Source organism: Silurus aristotelis, assembly GCF_946808225.1.
Source record: "Silurus aristotelis genome assembly, chromosome: 25".
Classification (NCBI taxonomy): Eukaryota; Metazoa; Chordata; class Actinopteri; order Siluriformes; family Siluridae; genus Silurus; species Silurus aristotelis.
The window spans coordinates 18191498-18205122 of NC_139598.1; the positions used below are offsets into that span (position 1 = coordinate 18191498).

Genomic DNA, 13625 nt, shown 5'->3' on the forward strand with positions numbered 1-13625 from the left:
TCTTCCCCCTGCCCTTCACTCAGTCTGTTTCTTCCCCCTGCCCTTCACTCAGTCTGTTTCTGCCCCCTGCCCTTCACTCAGTCTGTTTCTGCCCCTGCCCTTCACTCAGTCTGTTTCTGCCCCTGCCCTTCACTCAGTCTGTTTCTGCCCCCTGCCCTTCACTCAGTCTGTTTCTGCCCCTGCCCTTCACTCAGTCTGTTTCTTCCCCCTGCCCTTCACTCAGTCTGTTTCTGCCCCCTGCCCTTCACTCAGTCTGTTTCTGCCCCTGCCCTTCACTCAGTCTGTTTCTGCCCCTGCCCTTCACTCAGTCTGTTTCTGCCCCCTGCCCTTCACTCAGTCTGTTTCTGCCCCTGCCCTTCACTCAGTCTGTTTCTTCCCCCTGCCCTTCACTCAGTCTGTTTCTGCCCCCTGCCCTTCACTCAGTCTGTTTCTTCCCCCTGCCCTTCACTCAGTCTGTTTCTGCCCCTGCCCTTCACTCAGTCTGTTTCTGCCCCCTGCCCTTCACTCAGTCTGTTTCTTCCCCCTGCCCTTCACTCAGTCTGTTTCTTCCCCCTGCCCTTCACTCAGTCTGTTTCTGCCCCCTGCCCTTCACTCAGTCTGTTTCTGCCCCCTGCCCTTCACTCAGTCTGTTTCTGCCCCCTGCCCTTCACTCAGTCTGTTTCTGCCCCTGCCCTTCACTCAGTCTGTTTCTTCCCCCTGCCCTTCACTCAGTCTGTTTCTGCCCCCTGCCCTTCACTCAGTCTGTTTCTTCCCCCTGCCCTTCACTCAGTCTGTTTCTGCCCCTGCCCTTCACTCAGTCTGTTTCTGCCCCCTGCCCTTCACTCAGTCTGTTTCTTCCCCCTGCCCTTCACTCAGTCTGTTTCTTCCCCCTGCCCTTCACTCAGTCTGTTTCTGCCCCCTGCCCTTCACTCAGTCTGTTTCTGCCCCCTGCCCTTCACTCAGTCTGTTTCTGCCCCCTGCCCTTCACTCAGTCTGTTTCTGCCCCCTGCCCTTCACTCAGTCTGTTTCTGCCCCTGCCCTTCACTCAGTCTGTTTCTGCCCCCTGCCCTTCACTCAGTCTGTTTCTGCCCCCTGCCCTTCACTCAGTCTGTTTCTGCCCCTGCCCTTCACTCAGTCTGTTTCTGCCCCCTGCCCTTCACTCAGTCTGTTTCTGCCCCCTGCCCTTCACTCAGTCTGTTTCTGCCCCCTGCCCTTCACTCAGTCTGTTTCTGCCCCCTGCCCTTCACTCAGTCTGTTTCTGCCCCTGCCCTTCACTCAGTCTGTTTCTGCCCACTGCCCTTCACTCAGTCTGTTTCTGCCCCCTGCCCTTCACTCAGTCTGTTTCTGCCCCTGCCCTTCACTCAGTCTGTTTCTGCCCCCTGCCCTTCACTCAGTCTGTTTCTGCCCCCTGCCCTTCACTCAGTCTGTTTCTGCCCCCTGCCCTTCACTCAGTCTGTTTCTGCCCCCTGCCCTTCACTCAGTCTGTTTCTGCCCCCTGCCCTTCACTCAGTCTGTTTCTGCCCCTGCCCTTCACTCAGTCTGTTTCTGCCCCCTACCCTTCACTCAGTCTGTTTCTTCCCCCTGCCCTTCACTCAGTCTGTTTCTGCCCCCTGCCCTTCACTCAGTCTGTTTCTGCCCCCTGCCCTTCACTCAGTCTGTTTCTGCCCCCTGCCCTTCACTCAGTCTGTTTCTGCCCCCCTTGTATTACTTTGTTGTCTTAAACACGAGAGCAGAATAAGAAATGTTTTTTTAAACACATTGTTTACCCCATATTTCTATTTGGGGGCGTTCCGTTATGCAAATTAGTCTTGCTTGATATTTACTTTGAGAAGAGCGACACCTGGTGGACTGGTGGTGGATAGAAGCCCACAGCGCCCCCCCCTCTCTCTCTCTCTCTCTCTCTCTCTCTCTCTCTCTCTCTCTCTCTCTCTCTCGTAATAACGAAACTGAAAGAGTCTCCCGCACAGAAAGCGGACAAACAAACGCATCGATCGCGAAAACTCTGCAGAGCTCAGTAAGTTCTCATCATATTATTTATATATAATATGTCTTCTATAGAAACCTGTTTCTACACGAGTCCTGTGAAGAACTCAGGAAGTCAATATTACACTCTTTCCGGTTTTCCTGGACATGATTAGGAAGCTTCTAGATCTCTGCCTGGTGTGCGCAGCTGTTTCATTTCACTATTCCGAAAGTTCTAGATTTAGACTCTAGGATGCGCATCTCCATAAAGGAGACTGATGCGATTTGCATCTCGATACATAGCGAACGATACGATACATTAAAGATATATAGCTATTGATGCAGCTACTGATGCAGTGTGATCCGATTTCGATTCGATACAACAAAATGCGATTTAATGCAGTACTATACAAACGGAAGAAATATGATGCTCCTCAATTCACTATGGTACAGATAGTTCATTTTTATTTCTTTGGTTCAGACACACAGCAAATCATCAGTTTACTCAAGTATAATTAATGGCCCTTTCACAAACAGGCCTTAGTGCAAGAAAATTAAGATAAAATAAAATCTATACAAGTAGTCCATGATTTACAATAGAGATGCAGTAACTCGAGACTCAACCAATCCTACTCAAGAATCATTCTACATATGAACAATTTAATTTTGGTTTAATTTGTAATAATTATGTATAAATAAATAAATACTGGTGCAAATATGTTAAAAATGATGCCTGATACAAATCCCAACTTTTGTACCTTACTTCTCACTTCTGTTTGAACTTTTTATTAAATATTAAATGAATTTTGCACCAGAATGTCTCTTTTCCTAATTTCTGATTTTTTTTTATCGCTTTTTGTAAATGCCCAGTTTGACTTTCTAGGACTTCAGTCACTGCAGCATCATTTACATTTGAACTTGTGATGAAATGAGGAAGTGAACATGAAATTGTGGTGGTTGAGCCACATCCTTAAACAAATGTTAACATTGTGTAGACAGCTTTCATCCAACAGAGAAATAAAAAATGCTTTCAGGCAACATTTTGAAACATGTCCTTTGAGTTTACCCAGATCTCATTATTTACAGCAAAAAAATATTTCTTCTATTTTTTTTTATTTTTTTTTTTAAGTAAAGGGATAATAGAGTTTAAGTAAAAATGTGACTTTTTTTATAGTCAGCCATGAAAAGGCAGGTCTGCAGTGGAACAGCAGAACAAGATGAATTTACAAAGAAGCCCAGAGTAAGCGCCGGCGAATCAGCAGTGAGTACTGAGTACTTCTCTCCCTCTTCAAGGGTGCCAATAATTCTGGATCTAAAAGTGTTTGTCCTACCAGCCTTGTGCAATGAACGCCCGGTTTCTTTTTTTAGAGATGTGTTGCAGCCGTTAAATTCAAAATTACCTTATTTTTTTCTTTAAAATTGTATTTTTTTCTTATTTAAATATTTAATATGTTTTTTTTGTACCTTTTTTTTTATCTATTGATCTCTATATCATTAATGCTGAATGTGATCACTGCTTGATATAATGTTTCATGTCTGTATTTATGAACACTTATGTACAGAGATTCAGGTCAAGCCTTATAAAGCTTTATGAAGTCCTTATGAAGTTTTATTTTATTCAACAACCAATGCTTACACTGATTAATGATTAAAATAGTCATTAAAATGTCTTTTTTGTTCATTTAGGCAGAAAGATCGAACTCTCCGGCTCCCAGCTTTGTGTCCATGAAGAGCGATGCGTCCATAGATTTTCTTTACGGGTTCAGTCGAGGAGAAAAGAACAAAGCATCCAGGTTCCTGATTTACTCATCAGCACCTACAGGGATTAAACATTCCTTTCTCATCTGAGTGACGATCACTGTCCCTCTTTAGTTGCTTAGTACCATCACTGGAATTTGAGAGGAGAGGAAACGAGGGATGAGGAGAGAATAATAAAAGAATAGGAGAAGAGAAGAGGAGATCTTATTATAATAATAAAGAGAGAATCATTCTGGACCATGATTTTATTTATAGTTTTTTTTGTGTTTTACTTTATACATATGAGTGTAATGTTATGGGGTGCACATACTTTTGGTGATATTGTGTAGTCCCTTGTTTAAAACTTCTGAACGTTTCTAAAATGTAGAATCGTTTAACCATGAGCAAGAAAAGCCAAACTTTAATTGCAGAAACTGAAACATTTTGTTCATTTACAGTGAATGAGGTGGTTTTATTTTTCCGCCATTTGCAGTGAAAAACCAGCGTCACTGAGCTACGACTTTGTGGTGAGTGAAAAGTCATCAGAACTCCACCAGCACCATGAGGAACCTCCATCAGACGCAGATCCACTCACATCACAAGAGAGGAAACTCTGCCTGCAGCACCACACGCCTCTGGAGATTTACTGCAGGACGGACCAGACGCTTATCTGCAAACAGTGTGCGACTGTGGAGCATCGAGGACACGACAAAACTTACGAAGCAGGCGCCAGGGTACGACAAAAACACACAAAAAACACGTGATGTACAAAGAAACTGTGCGGCTTATGCATGGACGCATTACACATAACTTCCTATTAAAGATTTACAGTGTTGACACTGGAGACTCCTTCCATCAGCAATAGCATGTATCTGTGCTACGTCAGAGCTGCTGTTACGGGCAATAATGTTCGTCTTTATTCGTTCCAGGTGCTGCTGGAGCTCGACACGTTGTCATTACTTGAGCAAACGCTAAACAACGTAGATACGAACATGTTCATGACGTATCTGTGCCAAAATTACCCAGAATGCTTCGAGACCCCTCAGATGACTGATATCCAGGAAACAGCTAAACTCATTCTGAAGAGATTTGGTCTAGACGGAGCTCCAAAGATTGCTCTGAAGGTCATGTTGGAGTTAGGTAGGATGGAAGATCCGTTTACTGAGGCGTTTCAAAAGTCTAAACTCATCGTTTCATTCGATTCTTTTGTTTTCACAGGGAAAAGTCATAGGAACGTCCAAGATCGGCTGAAATCTAAACTACAGAGTCATCTCCGATCCAAATTCCAGTGTATCAGGGAAGGAAATGCTCAGCAGGGGAATCCCATTCTCCTGAACGACATCTTCACAGAGCTTCTCATTACAGAAGGAGGCGATGGAGCCATCAATGAAGAGCACGAGATCAGACAAATTGAGGATGCGTGCAAGAACAAGGGAATGGAAGAGATTGTGATCAAATGCAACGATATATTTCAGCCTTTACCTGGACGCAACAAACGCATCAGGACCGTCCTGACCAAGGGCATCGCCGGGATCGGGAAAACCGTCTCCGTACACAAATTTATCTTGGACTGGGCAGAAGGAAAAGCCAATCAGGATATAAATTACATCTTCCCGCTTCCTTTCCGTGACCTGAATTTGAAAGCAAACGGCCAATACAGTGTGATGCAGCTTCTTCATCAGTATTTCCCAGAACTTAAAGAACTCAAAACTATACGGAGCGAAGAAGTGAAAACTGTGTTCATCTTTGACGGCCTCGACGAGTGCCGTCTTCGCCTGGATTTCAGGAACAACGAAATGTGTTGTGACTTAACCAAGAAGATTCCGGTAAATGCTCTGCTAACAAACCTCATTCAGGGAAATTTACTTCCATCTGCTCTTCTCTGGGTCACCTCTCGACCTGCGGCGGCCAATCAGATCCCTCCGGAGTGCGTCGACCAAGTTACCGAGGTCCGAGGATTTAACGACTCGGACAAAGAGAACTACTTTCGAAAAAGGTTCAGTGACCAAGGGCTTGCCGAAAAAATCATCAAACACATCAAGTCCTCACGAAGCCTCCACATCATGTGCCACATCCCGGTCTTCTGCTGGATTTCTGCAACAGTTTTGGAGAAGATGTTGGACAAGTCAGACATGGAAATACCCAAAACTCTGACCCAGATGTACACCCACTTTCTTCTCATTCAGACACATTTGAAAAACAAGAAATACCATGGAGTGATTCAGGACAACATGGAACTCCTGGAATCAGACAAAGATATGCTCTTTAAACTGTCCAAGCTGGCCTTTCTCCAGTTAGAAAAACAGAATCTGATTTTTTATGAAACCGACTTGACCGAATGTGACATCGATGTTAGCAAGGCAACCGAATACTCTGCAATTTGCACAGAAATTTTCAAAGAAGAGTTCGGATTGTACCGCGAGAAGGTCTTCTGCTTTGTACATCTGAGCATTCAGGAGCACTTGGCTGCTCTCCATGCACAGCTTAACTTTACAAACAGCCACATTAACATACTTCAGGAAGACACAAAGAATCACAGCAAACCGGTGAAGATGTCCGATTTGCACAAGAGCGCTGTGGATAGAGCGTTAAAGAGTAAGAACGGACACTTTGACCTTTTCCTGCGATTTCTTCTCGGCCTCTCCCTCGATTCCAATCAGGCCCTTTTGAGAAGTCTGCTGCCAAAACCGTGCTCGGAAAGTTTGGAGGAAACAGTGAACTACATAAAGGAGAAGATCAGAATGGAGTCGTCTGCAGAAAGGACCATCAACCTGTTCCACTGCCTGAATGAACTGAATTACAACTCACTGGTGGAAGAAATTCATAATTTCCTTAGATCAGGCCAGAAGTCGGAGAAGGAGCTTCAGCCTGACCAGTGCTCGGCTTTGGCCTATGTGCTGCTAACATCAGAGAATGTAATGAACGAATTTGACTTGAAGATGTGTAACACGTCTTCTGAAGGATACCGGAGACTGTTACCAGTTGTCAAGACCTCGAGAAAAGCCAGGTACGTGTACATATAATTAACATAACTTCTAAAGTGAATTCACACTGTTTGACAATTTTTGCATTATTTGCAGAAGTAATCTCTATCTACCCTTTTTTGCATACATGACTTCAAAGATGTTTCTGATTAGCTAGTCTCCCTATGAATCACAGGAGAGTGAGTGTAGGCCTCTCCCATCCACAACCAATTTTACTCTGTATGCTCAGCTAAATATTAGATAAATTCTAGGAGGTTAGTTAGGTAGTTAACCAGTACTACTAATCCTAGGGATGACAAAGTTTTGCTGCAAGTGGAAGCTGGAGCCAGGGGGAGCACATGTAAGGCAGCAAGTCTGGTATGTGATGCCCCAATCTAATAGACAACCATTAGTCCCGTCAAGGTGGGGGTAGTGTCTTTGGAGCCAGGGGAAATCAAGCATTGCCAGAGCGTGTGGTAAAGGTATAACTAAAAACCACAGCCACTCCTGGTGGAGTTCCCTAATTGTGATTTGCAGTGGCTTGGTGCGAACGACTACCCGATGCAGGATGTGCCCATCCATGACTCAAATCAGTTGAGCAGATGGCAATGGCTCAGTCTATGCTCAGCTGAAGAGGTAGCAGATCATCTAGGAACATGGCGTCTTCCTTGGACTCCATCAAGGCTGCCAGTTCATGGGTATAGTTCTGGACTTTGAACCGAATCTTGAGTAGTGACTTAGAGGAGACCAATAGCTGCTGGCCTAACAGAAGCCTTTTGCTGGGCAGGTGACAGCCATATGTCCCACTTGCCCACATTGGAGGCAGAGTCCAATAGTGAGCTGCCTTTCCTTTTCTGTTTGCAATAGTTGGTGGCGGTTGATCTTTATGGTCTAAGTTGAAGCTTGGGTCTCAGGAGAAATCGCCATCTTAGCAGGAACAGTGCAAGTCAAAGGGGGACCGAGATCTAAGTTGCCATTAGCTTTTCTCTGCCCGGCATTCCCTGAATTGGCGATCAATTTCGGTAGCAAGGCTGTTCAGGTAGTTAAGGTCAGGGGTAGTCCTCAGACAAAGTCGTCGTACAGCTTTGTGGAGTTCCATCTGCTGTGGGTAGGGGCTATGCAGAAATCCGTTTTTTTTTTCGGCGATTGAACAACTAACCTGAGCGGACTGGATCAAGGACCAAGCCTGTTTCTGCTGAGGGGTGGCGGTATAGAAAGCGTGGTAAGCAAAGCAGATTGCAGACTGTCACTTTCACTCAGTGGTGGCCCATAGCTCTGCCTGACAACATTGAAATAGCAAAGTCCGGCAGGAAAGGAGGACGGCTGGAGCTTCTTTTGCATATGTAATTGCAGAGAAAAGCTCAAAATGGCGACAACATGTGACTGAGAGTGTATTTATTAGTTTCTTTGTTTCCCAGTTACTCTGCTTAGCTTGTTGCTTCTCTGTCTCAAGCGAGTGTTGATCTGTGATAATTACAAATGTTGAGCTATTTTATGAGTTGCTCAGTAGCTCATAGTTTTATAACCATAATGACTGTATAAGACTGTAGAAAGAACATTACTTATAATCTTACACTCCAGTGCTCATGTTAGTTCTCACTCTCCAGTGTTCTGTATTGTTGAAAGATTTATGATCACACTCTTGATGTCACCTAAATGAGGATGGGTTCCCCTTTTGAGTCTGGTTCCTCTCAAGGACTGTTGATTTCTGTAAAGCTGCTTTGAGACTTGTCTGTTGTGAAAAGCGCTATAAAAATAAACTTGACTTGAGTGTCTCTGTTGTCCCCGCTTGTTGAATTTTTACTACGCTTCAGTTGAGAGCTTCTGTCTTTCACACTTTAGACCCAAGTTTAGGTCCTGGCCCTGATACCATCTGCACTAAACCTACTGATAACACTCTCCTGTTTCTGATTGCACCTAAACTTTCTTTTCGGCTTCTCCCGTTAGGGGTCGCCACAGCGGATCCTCCGCACGTTTGATTTGGCACATGTTTTACACTGGATGCCCTTCCTAACGCAACCCTCCCCCAATTTATCCGGGCTTGGGACCGGCACTAAGAGTGGCTGGGGATGGTTCCCTGACCGGGAATCGAACCCGGGTCACAGCGGTGGGAGCGCTGCATCTTAACCACTAGACCACCAGGGGACCAATGAACACTATTTAAACCCTGGTCCTTGTAGGTTTATTTCTTTAGCGTGTTAGCTAAAATCTTATTGATCAGCTTAATTCTATCTCTCAACTTTTTACAGTCTTGCTGGTGTCAACCTCACAGATGAATCCTGCGAGACCCTGGCTTCGATCCTCCAGTCCGCTAACTCGCACCTAGTAGAACTGGACCTGAGCTTTAACAGTTTGGGAGATTTAGGAGTGAAACTTCTGTGTACTGGTCTCTCGAATCCACAGAGCAAACTGGAAAAACTGACTCTCAGTCACAACGAGCTCGAACACATCGGGGTGAAGCTGCTATGCGATTGTCTGATGAGTCCACACTGTAAACTGCAGACGCTCGGGTTTGTATTTATTCTGCTTGGGTTTGCAGTATTAATGGCACCTAATGCAATGTTTAAAATGTTTTTAGTAGACTTAAGCTACATTTACACTGTACTATGAAGTTCAACTATAAAGAGTTAGAAATCATCAGGTTCATTGTGTTTATTGATCTCTTGTACATTGTGCAAGTTTTAACAGATCGGACATTTTATAAGAAACCTAGGAACCAATTTTGTGTCTGGTTGTATCATATGTATGTTTTTGTACTTTTTACACTGTTTGCAGTTTGGCTGGTACAAACTTCTCATCACAATCATGTGAAATAATGGCCTCAGTTTTCCAGTCTGCTCACTCGCAACTGAAAGAGCTCGACCTCGGCTCTAATAATGACATAAAAGACTCCGGAGTGAAGCTTCTCTCTGCTGGACTGATCAGTGTGCAGTGTAAACTTGAGAAACTCAGGTTCATTTATAGTAAACTTATTCAGTATCTATTAATTTTTATTGGCTAAACCTATTGTAAGCAGGTTTATAACTGAAATTGTTTCTGTCACTCTTTACTGTAGGCTGGACAGATGTGACCTCAGCCACGAATCATGCGAAGCCTTGAAAACTGCCCTCCAGTTGCCAAACTCATGCTTAAAACAGCTGGATCTCAGCTACAACAAGATAGGAGACTCTGGAGTGCAACATCTGTGTGATGGACTAACACATCCAAACTGTAAGCTGGAGCTACTGGATCTGAGCTACAACAACCTGGGCCACTCGGGAATAAAACTTCTCTCCAATGGACTGATGAATGCAGACTGTAAACTCAGGAGTATAAGGTTTATCATCACAGTTTTTTTTTTTTTTTTTATTTCAGACCAATCCTGTTTCTGTATATTTCAAGAAATTTTGTTCCACACAAACTCATGTATGTAGAAGAGGGCAGATGTTTTGCTACAGGTGTGTTATGTTGACTTAAAACTAATTTTGAAGGAAACTGCGGGAAGAAATTAATTCTGAGAGAGCGTCCAATAGATTGATTTTCTAGAGGAATAAAATTAAACTGATGTCAGGATGGATGATCTTTAGGAATAGAACTGGTGTTTTTCTCAAAGCCTGTGATACTGTATGGTAAAATTGTTCATCTGCTCACCTGCAGACTTGCTGATATCGGAATTCAGGAGGAGACGTGTGAAACTCTGGCTTTAGTGCTACAGTCAGAAAACCCACACCTCAGAGAGCTTGATCTCAGTAACAATTACATTGGAGATTTAGGAGTGGAGCTGCTTTGTGTTGGATTAATCAGCCCAAAGTGCTCCCTCGAAAAACTCAGGTGAACACCATGGCTACATTATTTTATTTATTTTTATTAGACATTAGAACATTAGGTTTATTCACTTATGTTTGCTGTAATTTATCCTTTTTTTTTTTTCTCGGCTGCAGTCTGCGATGGTGTAATCTCACAGAGAGGTCCTGTACAAACCTGGCCTCGGTGCTGAGTTCCCACAGTCGTCTGACAGAACTGGAGCTGAGAGACAACGATGTGAAAGATTCAGGGCTGAAGCTGCTTTGTGTTGGTCTTCAGGGTCCAGGATGCTCGCTGCAGAAACTGGGGTAAGAAACTTCATTACTGATGTCTGCATTATTGAAGGAGTTCTTATGATAATTTTCTCAAATATATTTCAAGAGATGAATTCGTTTAAGATATCCTTTTACATGAAAAGCTGCTTTTGTTGCAGTGTTGTTGTCCTAATTTAGTAAATAAAACACCCTGATTTCATTAAGAATCACAGAACCAGATTTGCATGTAATTAGTGGTTCTTCTGCAGTCTTTCAGGCTGTTGTGTAACAGAAGATGGCTGTGCTGCTCTAGCTTTGGCTTTAAGCTCAGATCACTCGAAGCTCAGAGAGATAGACCTCAGCTACAATCATCCAGGAGAGTCTGGAGTGAGACAGCTGTCTGCTGTACGAGATAATCCACACTTTCACCTGGAGAAACTGAGGTTCAGATACTGTAGACTAAACCTTTCATATATTGTTCTATTAAAAAATGTATTTAAAGCCTATAGTAAAGCTGGTTTGTAATTTCTCACCCATCTTATCAAATTTGTTTTGTTCTTTGTACAGTGTGGACCACAGTGGCGAGTGCAGGATCAAACCAGGACTAAAGAAATGTAAGAATATACACAGTTAAATATCTAATTAATTCTTCAGAAGTATATATTACAACATAAAGGACATAATCTATTCTTTATGGTCAAATTTATTGGGACACCTGACTTTCCCAGCCATATGTGTTTCTTCCCCAAATTGTTATCACAAAGTTGAAGGTACGCCTTTGGGTGCAGTAGCATGAACATTTCCCTTCACTTGAACCAGGAGACTCAAACCTGTTCTAGCATGACAATTCCCCCCTGTACAAAGCCAGCTCCATGAAGATCTGCTTTCCATGGGTTTCAGTGAAAGGTTTCCTGCTATAGAGCTCCAACCCTTTTGAACACCTTTGGGATGAATGTGAACGCTGGCCGCACCCCAGGCCTCTTCACCTCCCCTGACTTTACTTACACTCATGTGACTGAATGAATCTACATAAGCACACTCCAGAATGTAGTGAAACATCTTTCCAGAAGAGTTAAGATTATTATAACAGCAAATTGGGACTAAATGTTGAAAGGGATGTTTAAAAAGAAGCACATGTCAATCTTTTTGCTGTTTATTTCGTGTGAGTCACAGTGTATTAAGTTTTGTTGCATGTGTATAATAGAGAATAATTGAAAATTGATTTTGAGCCACCTCTTCAACAGACGCCTGTGAGATCACTCTGGACCCAAACACTGCACACAGAACACTCTCTCTGAGTGGGAAGAAAAAGGTAACAATGACCAAAGGTGAGCAGCCATACCCGGACCACCCCGATCGTTTTGAGTACTACGCCGAGGTTTTGTGCCGAGAGTACCTGAGCGGCGCTCGCTTCTACTGGGAAACGGAGTGGACCGGCAACGTTGTTTACATCGGGGTAACTTACAAAGGAATCAACAGAAAAGGTCGTAGTAGAGACTGTAAACTGGGGATGAATAATAAATCTTGGATTCTGTTTTGTTCTAATGATTATGGTTATTATGTCAGTTATAATAACAAAGAAACCGTGGTGCCTAAGCCACCAAATCCCACCAGAAGAATGGGTATCTATTTAGACTGGCAGGAGGGTACACTCTCTTATTTTATCATCTCGTCTGACAGGGTGTATCACATTTACACATTTCACACAACATTCACTGAGCCCCTGCACCCGGGAATCCGTGTGTACAACTACGATGACACAGTGACACTGTGTGAACTAGACTAAAACAAGAGCATTCATTCATTCATCCAATCAATTTCCTGTAAAGTATGTCTGGGGATTTTCTCAGGCTTTTAAACACTACTCTAATCACGTGCACTTGGTATTTTCACTTCTACATTCTTCTTTATGTGAGCTGATTGTTGAAAAGTAAATCATTTTAATATAACTTTTATTGTCTGTATTTTTCATAATGAACTATATTTACTTGACATACAGGGCATTTCTTTAAAATTCATATTTATTCCACATTTAAGAATTTAAGAATTAATGTCTGTGTGACTCTTTGATTCACTTTAAATCACTGTTTTTATTTATAATTGTTAACTCTGTGTGTGTGTGTGTGTGTGTGTGTGTGTGTGTGTGTGTGTGTGTGTGTGTGTGTGTGTGTGTGTGTGCGTGTGTGTGTGTTTGAATTTGCTGTCTATGGAATATATCTTTGATGCATTCCCATCCGTATACAGTGTTTTTTTAAGTATTATTATAAATCATTATTGATATTTACATACAGAATAAAACGTCATGTAAAAAAAGCTTGTTTATCAGGTCTTATTTTGGAGGATCCAACTCATTGTTTTTTTTATTATTATTTACATATGTGTATGTTTTATATTATGTTATATATTTATATTAGCATTTATATGTTTGATATTATATCTTTATGCTAGCGTGTTTTTTTTATTGTATATTATCTATTTATATTAGCGTGTGCATGGTTTATTTTATATCTTTATATTATTTTATATGATGTTTTTGAAAGTTATTTCCCTATTCGACTCCGCGAGCCGACTCTCTATTGTACCGAAATGATCCATAGAACTGACTCACCTGCTCAAAAGATTCAACAGAATCGATTCGCAACGATGTCTCCCTCAGAGAAAACTTCAGACTGACTGAGGTGAGGATAAAGCGCTTACACGCCTCTTATTGTCATTATATTAGTTATAACTCATTGTTTTAGTCTCTCGGGGACATTAGCCGTGTTAGTTTTCTGCATTATTTGAGAAAACTTTAAAACAGATATTTAAGTTCGTTGTGTTAGCATTTAAGCTAACAGCGCGCGCTAATTGAAAAATGCGCGCGCTGACAGACAGATAGATAGATAGATAGATAGATAGATAGATAGATAGATAGATAGATAGATAGATAGATAGATCAGGAAATTGC

The 13625-nt window shown here is 42.6% G+C and overlaps 1 protein-coding gene across 1 annotated transcript; it reads left to right on the forward strand.

Annotated features, from left to right (window-relative positions):
* Positions 1 to 1908: 1908 nt before the first annotated feature.
* LOC310719724 (NACHT, LRR and PYD domains-containing protein 3-like) lies at positions 1909 to 12991 on the forward strand. The gene is made up of 14 exons (XM_083529716.1): positions 1909 to 1993; positions 3116 to 3202; positions 3628 to 3734; positions 4172 to 4412; positions 4608 to 4818; positions 4897 to 6685; positions 8891 to 9151; positions 9417 to 9593; positions 9697 to 9957; positions 10278 to 10451; positions 10562 to 10732; positions 10948 to 11121; positions 11246 to 11292; positions 11923 to 12991. Exons 2-14 carry the CDS (start codon positions 3122 to 3124, stop codon positions 12462 to 12464), a joined length of 4236 nt encoding a protein of 1411 aa, XP_083385842.1. The 5' UTR covers positions 1909 to 1993; positions 3116 to 3121; the 3' UTR covers positions 12465 to 12991.
* The last annotated feature ends 634 nt before the right edge of the window (positions 12992 to 13625 follow it).

Excerpts from the sequence above, each read along its gene's own strand:
- LOC310719724 (XM_083529716.1), top strand. The coding sequence starts at position 3,122 with ATGAAAAGGCAGGTCTGCAGTGGAACAGCAGAACAAGATGAATTTACA. Across the intron at positions 3,735-4,171 it reads GAAAAGAACAAAGCATCCAG|TGAAAAACCAGCGTCACTGA; the intron begins GTTCCTGATTTA and ends CGCCATTTGCAG. Across the intron at positions 11,122-11,245 it reads TTTCACCTGGAGAAACTGAG|TGTGGACCACAGTGGCGAGT; the intron begins GTTCAGATACTG and ends TTCTTTGTACAG.